At 40.8% G+C, this 23,164-nt stretch overlaps 1 protein-coding gene across 2 annotated transcripts in view; it reads left to right on the top strand.

Moving 5' to 3' along the window:
- Window positions 1–14,848, top strand: part of SUGCT (succinyl-CoA:glutarate-CoA transferase) — a 1,029,682-nt gene extending 1,014,834 nt beyond the window's left edge. For both annotated transcript variants that reach the window (XM_040432683.1, XM_040432681.1), the window contains exon 14: window positions 14,557–14,848. In XM_040432683.1, coding sequence (XP_040288617.1) covers window positions 14,557–14,720 — 164 coding nt within the window. In that variant the 3' untranslated portion in view covers window positions 14,721–14,848. The remainder of the gene's footprint in view (window positions 1–14,556) is intronic.
- Window positions 14,849–23,164: the final 8,316 nt, after the last annotated feature.

The raw sequence follows: 23,164 nt of genomic DNA, 5'->3' as shown, positions 1-23,164 counted from the left end.
TTCCCCATACACATTTTTTTGCCTTAGAACAGAAACATAATAAAACTCAGGGCTGTGAGCATGCTGTTTGAGGTCGGCAGAGGCATAAGAAATGAATATAAGGCCCCAACGTAATCCGTTCAGAGTAAGCCTAGTTTAATACAAGCATAGGCTCATGTCTGCACCCATATCACAACCATATGTCATGGGCCTGCTTTTAGTCTAATGTCCAGAACTATAGACATCTATAATACTCTGTTTGGATTGTTAGACCCCAGATTGGCCCAGGACATTCAGCATCAATACAAGTTTAATGTACAGTACAGACCAAAAGTTTGGACACACCTTCTCATTCAAAGAGTTTTCTTTATTTTCATGACTATGACGGCATCAAAACTATGAATTAACACATGTGAAATTATATACATAACAAACAAGTGTGAAACAACTGAAAATATGTCATATTCTAGGTTCTTCAAAGTAGCCATCTTTTGCTTTTATTACTACTTTGCACACTCTTGGCATTCTCTTGATGAGCTTCAAGAGGTAGTCCCCTGAAATGGTTTTCACTTCACAGGTGTGCCCTGTCAAGTTTAATAAGTGGGATTTCTTGCCTTATAAATGGGGTTGGGACCATCAGTTGAGGAGAAGTCAGGTGGATACACAGATGATAGTCCTACTGAATAAACTGTTAGAATTTGTATTATGGCAAGAAAAAAGCAGCTAAGTAAAGAAAAACGAGTGGCCATCATTACTTTAAGAAATGAAGGTCAGTCAGTCAGCTGAAAAATTGGGAAAACGTTGAAAGTAAAGGCTATTTGACCATGAAGGAGAGTGATGGGGTGCTGCGCCAGATGACATGGCCTCCACAGTCACCGGACCTGAACCCAATCGAGATGGTTTGGGGTGAGCTGGACCGCAGAGTGAAGGCAAAAGGGCCAACAAGTGCTAAGCATCTCTGGGAACTCCTTCAAGACTGTTGGAAGACCATATCAGAGGACTACCTCTTGAAGCTCATCAAGAGAATGCCAAGAGTGTGCAAAGCAGTAATCAAAGCAAAAGGTGGCTACTTTGAAGAACCTAGAATATGACATATTTTCAGTTGTTTCACACTTGTTTGTTATGTATATAATTCCACATGTGTTAATTCATAGTTTTGATGCCTTCATAGTCATGAAAATAAAGAAAACTCTTTGAATGAGAAGGTGTGTCCAAACTTTTGGTCTGTACGGTATATATAATATAGGCAGCTCTTCAAAAAATATCTCAAGCTTGAAGGGATTATGACATAACTGAAGTCTAAAAATAAAATCATATAGTACTTGAGAGTCTCTTTCTAACAAAACTGGAACCAGTCCTGTATCTTATATGGATCCAGATATCTCCCCATACATTGTTCCAATTGTTTTGCTAGCTTTATTTTAGGCTGGCAGCTCGGGGGAAGGGGGACTCTTTCCTGTTGCACCACAGGGGGCATGTCCTTTCTGCTTTCCCTGTAACTGCCACAGCTTCTAGTAGAAGATATGGCTGGTGTCAATTCAAGATTTTAACTGAGTGCCTGTGACCACCTCAGGTAGACAGAGAAATAAGGAAGAAAACCAACAGTAGGTGACGCTATACAGGTGTGTGCATTTTATTTAGCTCTGGTTATACTACATTTTTTATTATATACAATTATAAGGGTATTCAGATCCAGGAGCTGGTTTGAAAAGTATTGAATATTTTTCGTGGCATAATCTTTTTAAAAAATAAATAGGGTCAAATATGGTGGTTTGTAACATCACTGGTGAACATTTGGATGCTGCTGATATTTTTTCCAAGTTTATCTATGGGTAGACTGAGCCATACTCGCACCCAATCTTTTGATATTCTGTGCTGCTTTCTTAAGGCCCATTTACACTGACAGATTCCCAGCAGATTATCAGTAATGAGCATTCATATTGACGCTCGTTAGTGATAATCTGCCTGTGTAAAGTTTCTGCAGATTACTCAAAGAGCTCATTGATTGGGTAATAGAATCGTTCATGCAGTAACCTAAATCCTCATTTGCCGGCATCAGATTTTGCAATCTAAACAGCACTGTGCGGTTGGCAAAAAAATGATTATGCATGGGGACAAGCGATGGCATTAGCGATTGCTCCTCCCCATACTGTGGAGGGGATTGCTGCATGTTAATGCAGTGGTCACCTTCACTGACAAGGAGGCCATTGTCAGGAAGGAACACTTCCCTCCTGACAATCAGTTACTACATTGGGCCATCTAAAGGGGTAGATAGATAGATAGATAGATAGATAGATAGATAGATAGATAGATAAATATGAGATAAGTAGATATATTTGAGATAGATAGATAGATAAAGATATAGATAAACTATTCTATTTTAAAGAATCTGATATCTTACGAATTTCACATAAATGTGCCAAACGAATCCAAAGTTTTGGCCATTTGCTTTGGACAATTCTCACAAAAATGCCATCCAGCGCCATTTTACTGTGAAAATTGGTAAGGAGAATGACAAGATGAAGATGGAGGATCAGATGACCCTAGGAGAGGGGGGAAGCTTGCACTGAATAGCTCAGTGGCTGACAGACAGCCTGATCAGTCAATCAGAGGCAGAATTCTGTCAGGTCCCTCGTTGTGTGTTCTGCTGTACACCTCAGAGCATGTGTTATAGCTGTCTGCCAAAAGCAATTACAGAGCAGACATAAGCCAGTTATCTAGCTGTACTAGCACACACTATAGGGGGAGAACAGGGAGCTATAATTGGGTCGATTTTAGGGTTTTATCAGGGAAAGCTTAGCATATAGATTGAGGGACTAGTCCCTCTGGGTTCTATATTGTTTCATAGTTTATACAATTTCTATCCTCATTTTTGCCTGGATATCGACTGCCAGCCATATATATATATATATATATATATATATATATATATTTATTTTTTTAACTGAAAACATCAAGCTTCTAGAGTTCATAGGCTTACTGCAAGGACCCAACAACTTACATTCTGCTGCAAACACTTAACACTTTTTTTTTCTAAAATCTTCAATTTATCATTTGTAATTGGAAATTTTTAGTCCACTGAAGTGCATCAATATTTCCATGTTAGTGAACGTGCTATGTCACCAGGGCTACATCTGCCATGAAGCGAGATAAGCATCTCACCTCAGGCAGCAGCCATCTTGCCTCTATGGGAGCAGCAGTTTACAGAGGGGCAACGGAGGCTATTGCTCACCATTTAACATTCCTGACTGCAAGCCACTAGGCCTAAAGCCAAGCCTAGAGGCAGTAGAATAGCGCAAGAGGTGGCAATGACATCATCATGACCTCCTGTGTCGGGTCTCAGGAGGTTGGATCATGTGGTCACGAACAACATTTGTGTGTCTGCATAAACGGTGGGAGGGATCTGCCCCCATCAAGGCAGAATTTTGATCCCAACAAGTTACTGTTTTTGTTTCCAATTACACTTTTCCCCAATAAGCGACAATTTCTGGAATGTTTCTGATATTAAAAAGTATAAAAAAATATAAAGGTGTATTGTGTTTTTAAACACGCTGTTTGGTAATGTCATCAGTCATGTTTTTACTCATAGCTGTATACAGTATGTCATTCTCACTCTGATATTATTGGCTATTGCTGTTATTGCATTAAAGAGCTCAATAGGGGAATGCAGAGGAGAGAGTGCAGAACGCAGAGGAGAGAGAGCCAAAATTTGTAGAAATTTTTAAAAAAAGGAATGACCAATCTGAGTCCTAGGAGACCTCAGAGTGGCATATGCCCTTTTTTTCAGGCCATTTTAGAGCACTTTTGATTAGTGTAGAATTCATTCAGCCACAAATCAAGTTTTTTTTTTTTTACTAAATTTGACAGATCAGACACAACAAATTTCAAGAAGTTCACTCATCTCTAACATATATAATATATACCGTATGGAAGTTGAAGGAGAACCTTAGAGGACAGTTTATTACAAGTAGCATGTTTTTACTGGCTACCAGTGGAAGCACAGTATGAGGCTACAGCTCCGCATGTATATATAAGCAAGCAATACGGCCACATGTGCAGAGAGGAAGGGCGTGGGAGCGGCAGCTGTTCAGGGTATGTTGAGACACCAGTAGTGTGGTGATTATTCTGCTACAGGCAGGAGGGGCACATCTTATGAATGAGCTGTAGAACTCATGCAGAGCTGCTGGCTTCTATTACATAGATGAGATGGAAGCAGGTGAAATCTTACTATTACTGCTGTAATATTTAGCAAAATGTAGAGCTTAGGAATAAATGTACAAAATGTCCCAATTCCTATTAACACGCTGAGAGATTGAAGTAATGCAGGGAGGAAACAGTAATTATCAAGTTGGAATCTCCTGTTATGTCATTGGTTTATAATAATCTCATCTGTGTGCTTCCCCAAGTGTCACAGGAATAACTTCAGCAAGGGCTGATGGAAGGAAAGGATGAAGACATTGTAGGCAGATGTTCTGCTCAGCTGTTTTTAGGTGACCAAATTAAAGGACGGAAAGAAGATCAACAGGAATTTTTTTTTTTGGGTGTTGTAGTTCTTGACTTGTAAGATATGATAAACTTCCTGCCGACGCACACCAGGGACCTTCTACTACAACTCCACATTCTGTCATTTTTTGTTAACAAAAGTCCAATTTCTGTATGATAACTGAATTTCGGACTGTAACTTTTTGTCCAAAGATAGGCCTGCGTCATACAGATATATATACAGCTATGCGGCTCAGTATTCCTCCAGCCTGGAACAGAAAATGCCAGATGGAAACTGAAGCTTGAACTGATCCAGTAATGGATCGCTCATATACATCAGTGCATCAATTGTGATGCTATATGTAAAATAGTCCCAGACAGAAAAATGCTGCATGCTAAGTCTAAGTCGGTCTACAGACGCTAGACCTGTGTATACATGCACGTACAGATACATATCAATTGTGTCTGGCTCCGCCAAAATACACAACTGATATATATGCAACAAGCCTTAATTTGGTGTCTTGTAAGAATCTTCTAGGCTCTATTCGGATCTGTGCCATGGTTTGCTAAAAGCCATGACGCAGTACTGGATCACAAACGGATGCCAATATTGCTTAATGCACCCCATTAACTTACATTAAGGTCCATCAGGGTTCCATTGTGGTGTCTTGCATTTTAACAAGAAGAATAAGGCTGCAGTTGGACAAATGTTAACATTAACATTAATGGGGTTCTAATGGGACACATTTATGGCATATTGGTAAGATATGCTATAAATAACATAGGTGCGGATACCATCTCTGGGACCCACTCCTATATGAAGAATAGGGCCTCAAAGTGAACAGAGAACACACTGTGCATGTGTGACTTCTGTTCCACTCACTACTATGTGACTTAAAATAGCCGAGCAAGCATGCTCAGCTATTTTTGCAAGTCTCACAGCAATGAATGGAGAACAAGCTGCAGCCCCCCCCCCCCCCCAATCACCACTATGAGACATCTGAAAATAGCCTAACAGCTATTTTCAAAAGTCACATAACAGTGAATGGAGAGTGGCTGGCTCTCCCTTCACTTCAGGACCCCATTCTGGAGATAGGAGCTAGTCCCAGAGGTAGGACCCCATCACACATTTATGGGATATGCTAGCGATATACCACAAATGTCCCAGTTCAAATACACCAAACTAGTTAAATTGTTTGAAAATAAATTTCCCAATGTAACTTTAAAGAGGACCTGTCTCTTTCAGTATTTTTAGTACTTATCACAAGTATACAGAAGTTACCTACCTCCGTCCTATAAATGAAATATGTCAGCACTGAGCAGTCTCTCTAGAAGCAGCATTTGGCAGCTTCCCAGTTTCTTCTCTATTGCAATCTCCGTTAGCATAAGCAGTGAAATAATGCCAGATATTCCAATGATAGCTCTCAGAAGTTTCTGCAGGTCTCATTTTGTTACAATGGAGAGTAAAAATATGGCCTCCTTTCTATTTAGCCTGCTCCTGATATTGGTGGGGGTCCCAAAGGTCGTCCATTGTTGCGACTGTTATAAAATGTATGGCTGGCATGTCTTAATGATGTCTTATGAATAAGTCTGAAAGGATACGATGGGACCCGGTGAAATTTTACTATCAATAGCCTCCGTCCGCTGTAGAAAGAACCATACTTACCTGCTCTGGTCCTGCGCTCTGGCTCCATCTTCCAGTCTGGGGCTTGCTTGCTTACTTCCTTCCTGGAGTGGACATGGTCAGCGGTGACGTGTCCACAATTGGTTGGTTGCAGCGGAGCAGGTACCCATGCCCATGTCACAAATGCATTTACTGTACAAATTATTTTAATTAAATATTTCCTCTTAAGTTGCTATTTTTTTAAGTAAATCTTCAGTATAATGCATATGGATATGTTAAAAAGATCTACAACAGACGACATACACCACTAGGGACTTGCTGAAGTCCGTAGTATTTGAAATGTGCTCCAAAAAGTGTTATTTAAAAGACTATCATATAATTGACTCCATATGTGTTGCAGGCTGTCTGCAATCAAATTGGTATTTAAAATTATTAAAGATGTGTATTGTCCAAGCAAGAAAGTATGATAACTACTTGTACAATTATGTACTTGACTCTTAAACTGCTATTGCTCTCGTAAGCTTTTCCAGAACCACCTTACGGCTACATTCCACCAGATTGCTATGCACTCCAGAACAGCTGGGTGTACACTACGGCCGCTCATGCCGTCAACGATGCATTGTTCTTTGGCTAACTATATAACTGTAACAGACTCCGGTTTTGGATCTATGAAATGTTTTCCTCACAGAGTATTAGTAACTTGATTGTTGAGATTTGTATGGCTAAAGTCTAAACATCATACTTTACAATAGGCAGGGATTATGCCAAATTTATCACATTCATAACACCCAAAATTTGATTTTAAAAATACAATTTATGCCGCAACCTGTCAGCCAGGAAATGCCTCCAAGCTGCCTAGAAAATTCCCCTTAGAAATGCAAATCTGAATAATCTATGTATGCAGACCCAATAATTGAAGAAACTTCTCTACTGTTCTTCCAGGACCTTTCACACAGTGAAGTTACAGTTTAGCAGTTTATCCCCAGCGTACAGGAGGAGATGGCTAACCAGATGTAGCCTAGGGGACTCATGTGCAGTAAATGTCACTAGCACTTTGTAGATTGACAAAAGTACAAGAATAAAGCAGTGGTTAACAGTAAATGTATAGAAACATGGAACAAAAAAATACAATCAAATTATCATAGTGGTAAAATAAGTTGGGTTCATAGCGCATAGTGGGAAAGTCCACTGTTGAAAAAGGTACAGGAGACTATGAATCATTATGGAAAAGCGGGTTAGGAATGCCACTGTTAAAGGAAATCTGTCGCCTCATTTTCACTTATTACACTTCTGGTAGTCTGTACATCAAAACAGCAGTCTAAACTTACCTTTATTAGCATTTTTATAAAATGTTCCTTAAAGTATTTGTTATGCAGACAAAGCCTTTAGTGCTCAGGGTGCTTTATCCATCCTGCATGTGCCCAAGCCCTCCTATCCTAAACGTTCATAGCTCCAGCTTCTCTAACGATCTTCGCCTCTCCATATGATGTCATTCATCCCTCATGCCTCCATGTCCAGTGCCTGAGCATTACAAATGCTGCTGTGGCCCTCAGCTTCACAGATTGTAATGTACATGCACTGTCAAGCAGGGCACCACAAACCCCCTGGAAGAAGAGGAGACACTGTGGACATCGGCTTCTCAGCTCCTCTACTTCTTCTTCCAGCAGGCCTGCAGTGCACAAGATGTGAAACCCATCACAGCAACAGTGGTGTTTGTAATATGCAGTTTCCAGACAGCATTTTACCAAGGGAGATGAATGATATCACAAGCAGAGAGGACGAACGTTAGAGATGGCAAGAGCTCTAAACTTTTAGAACAGGACGGCTTAGGCACATGCAGAATGAATAGTGCCCACCTGGGTACCTGGAACTTAATTTGCATAACCAATAAAGAACATTTTATTCTGCAAGCAACTCACACAAATGTTTACAATGTTTTGATGTATAGCAGAAAACTGCAAGAAGCTTAATACGTGAAAATGAGGTGACAGCTTCCTTTTCAGTAGGAGACCTCTACTTTCCCATATAGGATTCACCATGGCCCTTCAAAACACACCTAAAGTAAATTAGAAGACTTTACCCACCTCCTAAACCTAAGTGGTGGGCAGTAGGCCCAGGATCTGGTAAGTGAAGAGCAGGGAAGCAACACACTAGGTGGTGTAAGTGTGTATAGATCAAGAAGAGTACAGTAAAATGGCGCCTTTTTATCAGGAAGTCTCATGAACAGACAACCATGATGTACTGTATAAATCACCCTTCTTGGACGGAGCTGGCATTGGACCACAATAGATTGATGTCTGGGAGAAGTGCTTTTTAGACCGTTTTTAACCCATGATCTCTCTGATTATCAGATGGTAATAAACTGTTATGTAATAGAATAGTTTTATAACATAAAAACTGAAAGGAGAAAGTAGTATGCCACACTCTTGAATGGTCAACTAATCAGTGTTCTCCACACATTAACCTGATGAGATGTTTTCCAAATGTGACCGTATCTGTGTCTTAAAGAGGTTGTCCCATTACACCAACTTATCACCCTATCCTGGGTGGAATAAAAACTGAACAAAGGGTACTATGTATATAAACTACAGGGTGGGCCATTTATATGGATACACCTTAATAAAATGGGAATGGTTGGTGAGATTAACTTCCTGTTTGTGGCACATTAGTATATGTGAGGGGGGAAACTTTTCAAGATGGGTGGTGACCATGGCGGCCATTTTGAAGTCGGCCATTTTGAATCCAACTTTTGTTTTTTCAATAGGAAGAGGGTCATGTGACACATCAAACTTATTGGGAATTTCACAAGAAAATGTAACTTTATTCTTTCATGAGTTATTTACAAGTTTCTGACCACTTATAAAATGTGTTCAATGTGCTGCCCATTGTGTTGGATTGTCAATGCAACCCTCTTCTCCCACTCTTCACACACTGATAGCAACACCGCAGGAGAAATGCTAGCACAGGCTTCCAGTATCCGTAGTTTCAGGTGCTGCACATCTCGTATCTTCACAGCATAGACAATTGCCTTCAGATGACCCCAAAGATAAAAGTCTAAGGGGGTCAGATCGGGAGACCTTGGGGGCCATTCAACTGGCCCACGACAACCAATCCACTTTCCAGGAAACTGTTCATCTAGGAATGCTCGGACCTGACACCCATAATGTGGTGGTGCACCATCTTGCTGGAAAAACTCAGGGAACGTGCCAACTTCACTGCATAAAGAGGGAAACACATCATCATGTAGCAATTTCGCATATCCAGTGGCCTTGAGGTTTCCATTGATGAAGAATGGCCCCACTATCTTTGTACCCCATATACCACACCATACCATCAATTTTTTTGTTTTGGAGGGATCTATCCAATGTGGGTTAGTGTCAGACCAATAGCGGTGGTTTTGTTTGTTAACTTCACCATTCACATAAAAGTTTGCCTCATCACTGAACAAAATCTTCTGCGTAAACTGAGGGTCCTGTTCCAATTTTTGTTTTACCCATTCTGCAAATTCAGTGCGCCGATCTGGGTCATCCTCGTTGAGGATGCCATTTGTAAGGGTGCCATTTGTGAGTAGCTAATATCCGCTAAAGGGATGTTCGACTAATGCCGCTCTCCGGTGACATGCGGCGAGTGCTACGCTGTGGGCTCTTGCTGAATGAAGCTAGGACAGCCACTGATGCTTCTTCATTAGAGACAGATTTCATGTGTCCACATTTTGGCAAATCCAACCCTGAACCAGTTTCATGAAACTTAGCAAGCAGTTTGCTAACTGTAGCATGGGAGATGGGTGGTCTCGTAGGGTGTCTTGCATTGAAATCTGCTGCAATGACCCGGTTACTGCGTTCACCAGACATCAACACAATTTCTATCTGCTCCTCACGTGTTAACCTCAACGACATGTCAATGGCTGTAAACAAAGAGAAACTTGTAAATAACTCATGATAGAATAAAGTTACGTTAAAACCAAGCACACCATTGTTTTTCGTGTGAAATTCCCAATAAGTTTGATGTGTCACATGACCCTCTTCCTATTGAAAAAACAAAAGTTGGATTTAAAATGTCCGACTTCAAAATGGCCGCCATGGTCACCACCCATCTTGAAAAGTTTCCCCCCTCATATATACTAATGTGCCACAAACAGGAAGTTAATATCACCAGCCATTCCCATTTTATTTAGGTGTATCCATATTAATGGCCCACCCTGTACAATAGCATAGACTACTATATTTTCTTGGAAACTTAGGGGGGAGATTTATCAAACCACTGTAAAGTAGCACTGGAATCAGATTCCAACTTTCATTTTTCACAGCTTCTTTGGAAAATGAAAGGTGGAATCTGATTGGTTGCTATGGGAAACAAATCCAGTTCTACTTTACACCAGTTTGATAAATCACCCCCTTAGTGCTAGGGTACATATACATGAAAGTGTATGCTTAGTTTGTATTCATGCATTAAAGAGTTTGCCCAATTACAGCAACTTTATCCACAGGATGGGGGAATCACTTTGCCACTTTATTCTACTCTGCGGGGCTGAACACTTGTACTCGATTACCTCCGGCAGTCCCATAAAGCTGAATGGAGGAGTGGATAGGAGATAAGTGGTTTGCTTGTAATAAGCATAGGTTGTCATGTACATGGACTGCAGCAGTATACTATGAATTTCTAAGAAAATATTCCCCAGTAGCCTCTAGGATTGTGGTATAGCATTTAACAGAAATCATTTAAGTCTATTGAGTCCTATATGTCTGTAGATATTGTGCATTTAGCAACAGTTTTTTATTAAACTTTTAGAACAAAATAAAATATTCTTCAAGGTGCTGTGATTTACTCTGCACAGTGCTGCTTAAATGCGAGCAGTTTAAAGAGAAAGGTCACCTAAAAAGTAAAAAAATTAATAAAAATTAACAACATCTGCCTTCCAATTAAATGCTTGAAATGCAAGTTGTTTTTTTGGAATATAAAAGAGAGGCTTTCACTATAACAGGGCTTATTCTTGATTGCATCAACAGTATTCATGACTTCAGGGAATGGGCTCTATCACGGGGGTTCTGAAACAACGTTGTTCTATACCCTGGTATGACTGTAAAACATATTTTGCATAAACCACAGCAGCTTTCGTTCTGTTATAGCTTTGCTGTCTAGGCTGCTTCACAAAGGTGTGCTCTGTTTATCCTGCAGCATTACTTAGGCCGCAGAAACAACACGTTCACTATTTTGTTGAATAGAAGTAAATACGTGTGATACATAATTTATAGCACGCTGCTTAATTTATCCATAGATGTAGAACGGTTATTATTTACCTGTATCTAAATTACTACAGGTCATTCACTATGTCTAAACCAGGGCACTTTTTGGCATGCTGCACAAGCTGCTTTATTGTCTAATAAAGCCACAGTTTTGTTTGTTTTTTTGTCATTTTGGTGTCATTGTTGTAAAATCTGAACATCTACTGCAGATCTTCACTCCTATGACACATATCATTACCTCTTCCTGTTATAAAGCCTCAGAAAGAGCTTGATTTGTGTCATAATTAAACACACCACAGAATTGTTCCAAGGAAATTTTCAGAAATGATTAGACCTAAGGCTTGATCATTTGGTTTGGCTCAGTTTACCTGAAATGCCACAGGCATATATTTTAGCTTGTTTCGTATAACCTCAAAACCATCAGTCCAAGTGCTCAAAATCCCATGAAAGTTACTGCACAAACAGGCAGCCTTGTACTGGTTTTGTAAAGTTAAAAGAGGATATCAGGACATGCTTCTGTAAGGCTCTGTTCACACTTGTGTGAGGTCTTCTCAGTCAGTTTCCTTGTGGTAGTTAAGGGCTAGAATGATTTAGCATTCTGCATTATTCTCTCAGATAATAAAGGAAAATGGGTACAAATCCATCAGATACAAAAGTGGAAGCTTTAAAGGGGTTGTTTCACTTCAACAAATGGCGTCTATCATGTAGACAAAATGGCATCTATCAAGCATTGTGATTGTCCATAGTGCCTCCTTTGTTGGCTTCATAAATTTTTTTCATCACATTATACATTGCTCTTTTACAGCGGTTACGACCACAACTGGAGTGCAGTTACACGGTGTAGATTAGTAACATCACTCCTCGGATGTTACTTCTAGCTGTGATTTTTTACCCTCCTCTTTGGAGTTTAACCACAGCACTCCCAAACGTTTTCAGTCAGACAATCACTGTGACCAGAGAGAGACCGCTATAGTAAATCAATTACTACATTACTGTCATGGTCCCACCTGTGACAGGTACTAGAAGATCGAAGAGACTGGATGCACATGATTGACACCCTCTTTGGTTTCACCTTTCTGTGTTGTTGCTGGGGATGACCACACCTCTTGTCTCAGGTGTAGCTTAAGTGGTCATTCCTTTTCCTCTATTTAGTCCGGCCTCACCCATCATGCTATGCGGTTGATAGCTCCTTGTTTATGGAAGTCCTGGTGTTGGTTTTCTCTGAGTTCCTGCTCGTCCGCATACTTCTGGAAGTTAAGTTTATCTTCTTTGTTTGTTGTTTTCCCCTACCTGCTGATATTAGGCCTGAGGGGGTCTTCTATTCCTTCATCTTGGAAGGAATAGGCCATTCGTGTCCTGATACTATCTGCATGTCCCTGTTAGGGTTAGATAGGGCTTAGGTTCCTGCATATGAACATTCCTACCATCAAGGTCTGTTCATACTGATAGCAGTCAGTGCTCAGCGTAGGGACTCACTAGGTGTGACAATTTCCCTTTCCCTAGGTTCCAGGCCTAATACCTGTTCCCTTCTGTGTTCAGTGTGGAGTATATTTACAACACTGTACTGTGACAATTACATGAATTTTGGCTTAAAGACCATCAGGCAGATTTATCAAAGCATTTACTCCAATTTTATGGTGTAATAAAGTTGTAAAATATGGTGTATGGCCACTTTTCAAATCTAGGCCAGCTCCTAGCAGGCAGAAATGAGCTTTTAGACTACCAGAAGATGCACGGAATGTAGAGCTGTGAGTCTCTTAATAAATTTAGCATATTTTATTCCAATGCACTTTAGACTATGACTGGCATAGGAAAAGTCAGTTTTGGTAAAACTGTCCAATTCTTTCTTCAGAATTAACCTTTAAACTGACCATACACATCAAACAACTGATGGTCAAATGCTTGCCCAACCATGCAGATTATTTTAAAAGGTAAAGGGAATACGCTATTGTAAGAAGTCTCTGTCAGTGGCTTAGCTCTTGGTGGAACAAAGGATTGAGAGTGTTGAACTCAAACATGGCCAATCCTTTCCACCGCTATCCAAGCATTTGGATAGCCGACTGACCCTGCTGAAATCAACAGATTTTGCCACCTTTTGTCACGAGGGTGTCAAGAGCCACATCTGACTCCGTTATACCCGGGGTCAGGAAGTCGCAGCGGGTGGCTGCGCGCTCTATGTCTAAAGATAGTGCTGTTTCTTAATAGTAGCTTTCTGGGTTTGCCTTGCAATCCTTTTTGGCTCACTCAGGAATCCGTAGCTTCTCCTCCTCAGCTGTTTCTTGTCCAGCAATCCCAACCTCCTTATATTCCCCTCTCCCACTTCTCTGGTTGCCAGATATAGAGCTTCCTGCCTGGACTTCTATACTGACCCACTGGAGCTGTGTAGCTGTGTTCCCTGGTTGTTGTTCCAGAGTGTTACCCTCCGGATCCCTGTTGGGCTTTTGTTGTCCGCTGTTGTCGCCCACCTGGGATTATATGTTTTGTCTGTATTGTCTGTCCTCTCCTTGGTGTTTTCCTTTAGTGTCAGTGGTGCGGACTAGTGTTCCCACCGCCCTATTCACTACGTAGGGCTCATCTCAGGGAAAGCCAGGGTTTAGGAACGTGATCGGCGTACGGGTGAGAAACCCGTCTAGGGACGTCAGGGCAGTCAGGTGCCAGCCTCAAGGTGAGTTAGGGGTCACCACCTTTCCCTCTCCCTTGGACAGGGCCTTCCCATTTCCCTCCCTTTGCATCACGTATGTGATCGGCACGCTGGTCATGACACCTTTTCTCTTATGTGTTTGGACAGCATAAACAGGCTGTACTATTGCAACATCTTATACCCTGCCCACAGGATAGGGGATAACTGTCTTATCAGCGGGAGTCCAACTGCTGCTGGGGCCCCCAACGATCACAAGAAGGGGGCCCATGTTTCCTCATTTGAATGGAGTTGCAGACACACATACGTGTCCACCACTCCATTGACCTTTTTGGGACTGCGATTCATAATGGGGAACACAGGTCCCCTGCTCGTGATTGGCAGGGACCCCAGCCGATCAGAAACGTAACCCTTATACTAGCGATAGGATTATAAGCTGATGTAATTGGAAAGTCCATTTAATATTTAAATATATTTTAACACCGTGCTGCTCCAACTACACATTTAAACCAAAACAGAAGAAGTGATGTAAAATGACATTGTGAACCATAATCTTTAAACTAAAGCAAGTGTCATTTTTCTGTTCATAGGTCCTGCAGTAAGGTTCAACAATTTCAACATATCTGAACCTAAGCCACCTCCGGTCATTGGACAGCACACAGTGGAGGTCTTGAAAAGCATACTGGGATATGAAGACAACTATATTGCTGAACTGATAAAAGACAAGACAATATCTCAGAATGAGGTTCAATGATGTTAAACCTGACAAAGTCAAAATCCTATATTAGATCATTTACATTCTGGTCTTTGATCATTTTAAATGAATTACCTTTATTAAATTGTAGTATTAATTTGTATTTTTCATTAAAGGATTAGAAAGCATATTCAAAAATGTTGCTATAATTTCTTAATGCACATAGCATATTGTTTTGTTATAAAGTCACATGTTCATGTTGGTTAATATAAATTGTATAGAGAATTTGTCAGAATATTGAGATGTGGCTGCGCAATTGTATTAAAGATCCTAGATACTAAATGGTTCCATCCATGGAAACATTCAATACCATGCCACTTCTTTGAGCCCACATAGGTTAAAGGGGTTGTCCAGGCTTTTACTATTGATGACTTATCCTCAGGATAGGGCGGGGGTGCGGCACCCGGCATCCCCGCCGATCAGCTGTATCACCTGCTGTCTATGGCAAAGACTATAGACCGCAGCAGCAGACAGGAAGAGAGAGGGGAGTCAGCATGTGTGTATCCTCATACAGCTGATCGGCGAAGGTGCCGGGTGTTGGACCCCTGCCGATCTGATATTGATGACCTATCCTGAGGATTGATCATCAATAGTAAAAGCCCAGACAAACCCTTTCAGTGGCCATGGTCGGAACCATGTGTCTCCAAAGCTCTCATTTATATGCTAAAATTTTTCGCTAGCACCAGGAGGCAGTGGTTGAGGCCTTAGATAATTGAATATCCCCTTTTTTGCTTTATTTTTTCCACTTCACACAGACTTACTACAATCTTTGAAGTCGGTCATAGATCTGTTAAGCAAAAGAATGATCTTTTGATAAGTGGCACTAGGTGTTTCAGGCATCATAACTGAAAGGATCAATTAAATGAAAGTATATGACCAGGCATATTTAATATGTATGCTGTAATTTAAAAGTGTATCTACTATACTGTATACCCTATTATGACGGGTAATGGATGTGGACCCACTGTGGATAACTAACTAGTTTGGCTTTGGGCTAATTCCATTCACATGACCGTGTTCCTGGGTCCACGGACCGGTTCATTTCAATTCATCCATAGTTCCATTCTGCAGCCCTGCAAAAAAGATAGAGAATGTCCTATTGTTGTCCTCAATTTGGCTGGTTGTGTGCATTCTGCAAAGGAATCAGGCAATACTCATAGTCAGAAACAGGTCGAGGTCAGGACATGCAGAGTTCATGCATATACAGTAGGTAAAACAGGTCTGAGGTCAGGGTAGGCAGATGTTGATCAACATGGTAAAAAGACTATGGTAACAGGTAACGGAGTATCAGGATCAGTAAACAGGAAGAGGATAAGTACATAGGTAGACAGTCTGAATAGCATACTTTCACTGGGTAAACTAGCAAGCTAGGAATGTACAGCCCAAGCACCCTCCCACTAAGGAAGGTGCATTATATACCCAGGACCGCAAGCCACAGACTTGGGAAGAATTCAGATGTACGTGCCGTGGCCCTTTAAGAGGTCAAAAGTGTGCGCTCGCTATGGGACCGACTAGAAAGGAGAGAACAGGCCTTGACCTGCATCAGAGGAGAGAGACAGCAGCAGGCACATTTGACCTTCTGCAGGTGGCAGAAGGCAGCATGCGTGTCTGGACTGTCAGTAAACCAGGATGCATGGTCAGGTAATAGAGGCAGCTGGTGTTCCTGCTCAGTAGAGCAGGGCAGTGGGGGGCACGCGCCTATAAATGTCTCTGTTATCACTAGCAATTAGTATCTTTCTAACGTGAATCTCCATTTACCTTTTTCCATATAAATAGGCACAATGCACACACCAAGGCATGTATGCCTAATCCTATTAAGTGTAGCACATTTAAAGGGGTTAATGGGGTTGTCTCACTTCAGCAATTTATTATGTAGAGAAAGTTAATACAAGGTAGTTACTAATGTATTATGATTTTCCATATTGACTCTTTTCCATCACATTATACACAGCACATATCCATGGTTTTGACCACTCTGCAATCCAGCAGCGGTGGCCGTGCTTGCACACTATACAGGGAGTGCAGAATTATTAGGCAAGTTGTATTTTTGAGGATTAATTTTATTATTGAACAACAACCATGTTCTCAATGAACCCAAAAAACTCATTAATATCAAAGCTGAATATTTTTGGAAGTAGTTTTAGTTTGTTTTTAGTTTTAGCTATTTTAGGGGGATATCTGTGTGTGCAGGTGACTATTACTGTGCATAATTATTAGGCCACTTAACAAAAACAAATATATACCCATTTCAATTATTTATTTTTACCAGTGAAACCAATATAACATCTCAACATTCACAAATATACATTTCTGACATTCAAAAACAAAACAAAAACAAATCAGTGACCAATATAGCCACCTTTCTTTGCAAGGACACTCAAAAGCCTGCCATCCATGGATTCTGTCGAGTGTTTTGATCTGTTCACCATCAACATTGCGTGCAGCAGCCACCACAGCCTCCCAGACACTGTTCAGAGAGGTGTACTGTTTTCCCTCCTTGTAAATCTCACATTTGATGATGGACCACAGGTTCTCAATGGGGTTCAGATCAGGTGAACAAGGAGGCCATGTCATTAGATTTCCTTCTTTTATAACCTTTCTTGCCAGCCACGCTGTGGAGTACTTGGACGCGTGTGATGGAGCATTGTCCTGCATGAAAATCATGTTTTTCTTGAAGGATGCAGACCTCTTCCTGTACCACTGCTTGAAGAAGGTGTCTTCCAGAAACTGGCAGTAGGACTGGGAGTTGAGCTTGACTCCATCCTCAACCCGAAAAGGCCCCACAAGCTCATCTTTGATGATACCAGCCCAAACGAGTACTCCACCTCCACCTTGCTGGCGTCTGAGTCGGACTGGAGCTCTCTGCCCTTTACCAATCCAGCCACGGGCCCATCCATCTGGCCCATCAAGACTCACTCTCATTTCATCAGTCCATAAAACCTTAGAAAAATCAGTCTTGAGATATTTCTTGGCCCAGTCTTGACGTTTCAGCTTGTGTGTCTTGTTCAGTGGTGGTATTCTTTCAGCCTTTCTTACCTTGGCCATGTCTCTGAGTATTGCACACCTTGTGCTTTTGGGCACTCCAGTGATGTTGCAGCTCTGAAATATGGCCAAACTGGTGGCAAGTGGCATCTTGGCAGCTGCACGCTTGACTTTTCTCAGTTCATGGGCAGTTATTTTGCGCCTTGGTTTTTCCATACGCTTCTTGCGACCCTGTTGACTATTTTGAATGAAACACTTGATTGTTCGATGATCACGCTTCAGAAGCTTTGCAATTTTAAGAGTGCTGCATCCCTCTGCAAGATATCTCACTATTTTTGACTTTTCTGAGCCTGTCAAGTCCTTCTTTTGACCCATTTTGCCAAAGGAAAGGAAGTTGCCTAATAATTATGCACACCTAATATAGGGTGTTGATGTCATTAGACCACACCCCTTCTCATTACAGAGATGCACATCACCTAATATGCTTAATTGGTAGTAGGCTTTCGAGCCTATACAGCTTGGAGTAAGACAACATGCATAAAGAGGATGATGTGGTCAAAATACTCATTTGCCTAATAATTCTGCACGCAGTGTAGGTAAAGGTGTTGGCCTATGCGCACTTCCAGCCTTTCCCTATAGTGTGTAAGCACGGCCACCGCTGCTGGATTACACGGTGGTAATAACTACGGATACGTACTGTGTATAATGTGATGGAAAGGAGGCAATATGGACAATCACAATACATTAGTAAGTGCCTTGTATTAACTGCATGATAAAAGCCATTTACTGAAGTGAGACAAACCTTTTAAAGGGCTTCTGTCACCCCACTAAACATTTTTTTTTTTTTGGGTTAGTTCTAATCCCTATACTACGATTTTTTCATACATACTGTAATTAATCATTTCGGTTCAGTAGATTATGTTAAAAACGTATTTTTAAAATATGCAAATTACCTTGCTACCAGCAAGTAGGGCGGCTACTTGCTGGTAGCAGCCGCATCCTCCTATCCTAAAGACGCCCCCTCCGCATGTTGATTGACAGGGCCAACGGACGGGATCGTCCTCTGGCTGGTCCTGTCTGCTATCAAGATCTCGCGCCTGCGCCGTAACGGTATTCAGTCGGCGCCGATGACGTCATCAAGTACACCCGGAAGAGATTTATTATTAATAATCGTTGGTGGTATAGTGTTAATAACTGTCATTTTTATAAAATTATTTATTCCCATTTCGTTGGTGATTTTTGTGGCAGCATGCTTATTACGTACATACTTACCTGATTCGAGCATCCAGCGACGTCACCAGACTCTCCGCCTCCTTCCAGCGATGCCGGCGTCTTCTCTTCCGGGTTTACTTGATGACGTCATCGGCGCAGGCGCACTGAATACTGTTACGGCGCAGGCGCGAGATCTTGATAGCAGACAGGACCAGCCAGAGGACGATCCCGTCCGTTGGCCCTGTCAATCAACATGCGGAGGGGGCGTCTTTAGGATAGGAGGATGCGGCTGCTACCAGCAAGTAGCCGCCCTACTTGCTGGTAGCAAGGTAATTTGCATATTTTAAAAATAAGTTTTTAACAAAATCTAATGAACCAAAATGATTAATTACAGTATGTATGCATAAATCGCAGTATAGGGATTATAACTAACCAAAAGAAAAAAAAACTGTTTAGTGGGGTGACAGAAGCCCTTTAAGCATAAATGTCTCGCATGAAATTTACCAAATCTTAACCTCCTCATATTATACATTATCTACATTATAATTAAAAGGGTTGCCCTACCATAATGACCTATTGCCTATTTACAGGATAGGTGATAAATGTTAGATTGCTGGGGTCTGACTGCTGGATCACCCACTGATCATGAAAAAAGGGGTCCTGAGACATTTAATTACATTACCACTAATCTATGTACACAAGGGTCTTAAGACCACGTTCAGTTGATCATGGGGGTCCCAACAGTCAGACCCCCACCAATCAGACACTTATCACCTGTCGTGTCATAGCTGTTGGACCTTTTCATATTCCTTATCCTTAAAGGTTTTCTTTGTATGTAAAAAAATAAAGAAAATGAAGTAAAAATTTAAAATCTGGCCTAAAATATGTGTCAAACTAAAATAGAAATGCTCGCCTGTTAAAGGACCTGTGTCCACTTTTCTAGTTATCCTCTATCCACAGGATCGGGGATAACTAATGATCTATGGGAGTCTGAACACTGGAGCCCCCACTGATTCCCCTTCTTGATTGAGTGGCAGGTCGAGCATATACCCTGCCTCTCCATCTGTTCTCTAGGTGGTCGCTGGGGATGGCAGAGTACAGCGCTGGCTATTTCCAGTGGTCCCAAAGAGAATAAATGAGCAGAAGGGCATATGTGTGGCCTGCCACACCTTCAAAAAGGGGGAACAGGACCTGTTCCTGGGATAAGTGGGGGTTGCAGAATAGGTCCTCACTAATCATATAGTTATGCCCTATGGTGTGGAGAGGATAACTTGAAATCCTGGACAACCCCTTTAAATCCTCCACCACTCCACCACCAGTATCTTTTTACATGGCAGCAGTGATGCCTGTATATACGGAATACCATCACTACCGCCATGTAAACCATACGTGTCAATACTGGAGAATGTATCATTATTTACAATTAGTCAATCAGACTACTATTTGCCTTATCTTGACATATGTCTAATTTATCCCCATAAAACTTAACTTTTAATGTTACTTACTATGAACCTTCTCAATAACCATTAAACTGTAATGTTAAAACTATCAGTTGTGTCGCCTTTTTGTTAGTGTCTTTTTCATCAGCTCTAATATTGAGGTGCTGTTATAATGTGGTTGGAGTCGGTGGCTGGCAGCTGCACGCTGGCTCCAGTCTCTTTTCCTCACTCTATGTATTCTCTACCTACCACATACATTATTATCTCATACTGATACTAAGGCTTCACTTGTGTCCTAAAACAACATCCCTCAAACACTGCCCCCCGACATGTTTCGCCAGCTGCTCTGGCCTCTTCAGGGGATTGGGCAGTATGTGCTTGATGGGCAAGGCAGGATCTTTTAATAGTTCCTAATATTACATCATCTTCATCAGCCTATCACAATCCGCGACATGACCTATTTGAAGTATATTATTTAATTGGTACTGAGTCATATCGCTCCTCCCATAGCAGATGTCTCGCTCTTACCAATGCTAATCCCGTACTTTCGCGCTAGCTTCATAAAATACTGCGCATGTCAGTGGACTTAGACTGATTCTGGTCGCAGCGCATCAACTGCGCAAGCTCGGGACTTAGAATTCCAGCTTCGATATTCATTTCACTGCGCTTGCCCATCGTCTTAGATTCTGAGCTCAATTTAGTTACTACTGCGCATGCCTGGGATCTTTAACCCCTTCCCGATATATGACGTAATAGTACGTCATGGCGGCAGGTGCGTTCCCGCATTTTGACGTACTATTACGTCACGTTGATCGGGAGGGCACCGGAGCGGTACGCGCCCGATCACTGAAGGGGCCCGGCTATCAGGGACTGCTGTATCCGCTGACATCGCTGTACAAGTCGATGATGGCGGATTAACCCCTGCTGTGGTGGGGACCTGATGGGTGAGAAGGCAGCCCGATGCCATGCAGAGGCTGCCTAATGCCTTGCTCTTCATCGGGACCTGCCTTCTAGGGGTGCCCAGGAGATCCAGCCTCAGGTTGGGTCTCCTAGGCAACCTGTTAGTGTATTACTCTGTGTATTCCACTAACAGGCAATGCATTACAATACAGATGTATTGTAATGAATTGCAGAGGGGATCAGACCCCCAAAAGTAAAATTCCAGACTGGGACAGAAAAACTGTTTATAAAAAATGTAAAAAAAAGTTTTTAATTAAAAAAAATAAAGTTTCAAGTAAAAAAAGAAAAAAAAAAACGCCCCTTTCCCCTGATTTTATATAAAAAAAGAAAAAAAAAAGAAACACACACATATAAGGTATCGCCGTGTCCATAACAACCGGCTCTATAAATATATCACATGATCCACCCCGTACGATAAACACGTAAAAAAATAAAAAATAAAAACCTGTTTGTTTAAAAAAAAAGCCATTTTTGTCACCTTACATCACAAAAAGTGCAACACCAAGCAATTAAAAAGGCATATGCCCCCCAAAATTGTATCAATAAAACCGTCACCTCATACCGAAAAAAAAATAAAAAAATCTAAGACAAAAAATAAAAAAAACTATAGCTCTCAGAACATGGAGACACTAAAACATAAAAATGCAATTATTGTGTTAAAGTGAAATAAATAAAAAAAGTATACATATTCGGTATCGTCACTTCCGTAACAACCAGCTCTATAAAAATATCACATGACTTAAACCCTCAGGTAAATATAGTAAAAAAATAAAAATAAAAACAGTGCCAAAAAAAGCCATTTTTTGTCACCTTGCATCACAAAAATTGCAACACCGAGTGATCAAAAAGGCGTATGCCCCCCAAAATAGTACCAATCAAACCGTCAACTCATCCCTCAAAAAATTAGACCCTATCTAAGACAATTGCCCAAAAAATTAAAATAAACTATGACTCTCAGACAATGGAGACAATAAAATATGATTTTTTAAAGTGAAATAAATAGAAAAAAAATTGATATGTTAGATATCGCCGTGTCCATCACATGACCTAACTCTTCAGGTGAACACCTTAAAAATAAAAAAATTAAAACAGTGCCAAAAAAGCCATTTTTTTCACCTAACATCATTTAAAGTGCAACACCAAGCGATAAAAAAGGCGTATGCCCCCCAAAATAGAACCAATCAAACCATCATTTCAACTCACAAAAAATGAGCTGCTACTTAAGACAATCAGTCAAAAAATAAAAAAGCTATGGCTCTCAGACTATGGAGACACTAAAACATAATTTTTTTAGCTTCAAAATGCTATTATTGTGTAAAACTGAAATAAATAAAAAAAAGTATACATATTAGGTATTGCCACGTCTGTAACGACCTGTTCTATAAAAATATCATGTGACCTAACCCCTCAGGTGAACTCTGTAAAAAGAAATAAATAAAAACTGTGCCAAAACAACCAATATTTTTGGTCACCTTGCCACATAAAGTATAATAATGAATGATCAAAAAATCATATGTACCCAAAAATGGTACCAATAAAAACCTCAACTTTTCCTGCAAAAAATTAGCCCCTGCACAAGACGATTGGCAGAAAAATAAAAAAATATGGCGTTCAGAAAATGGAGACACAAAAACATTTTTTTTTTTCAAAAATGCTTTATTATGTAAATCTGAAACAAAAAAACTAAGAAAGTAGACATATTTGATTTTTACCGCGTCCGTAACAAACTGGTCTATAACAATAGCTCATGATCTAACCTGTCAGATGAACGTTATAAAAAATAAAAACAGTGCCAAAACAGCTATTTTTTGTTTACCTTGCCTCACATAAAACATAATATAGAGCAATTAA

Source organism: Bufo bufo, chromosome 5, assembly GCF_905171765.1.
Source record: "Bufo bufo chromosome 5, aBufBuf1.1, whole genome shotgun sequence".
Lineage (NCBI taxonomy): Eukaryota > Metazoa > Chordata > Amphibia > Anura > Bufonidae > Bufo > Bufo bufo.
This window is presented reverse-complemented; position numbering and strand designations above follow the sequence as displayed.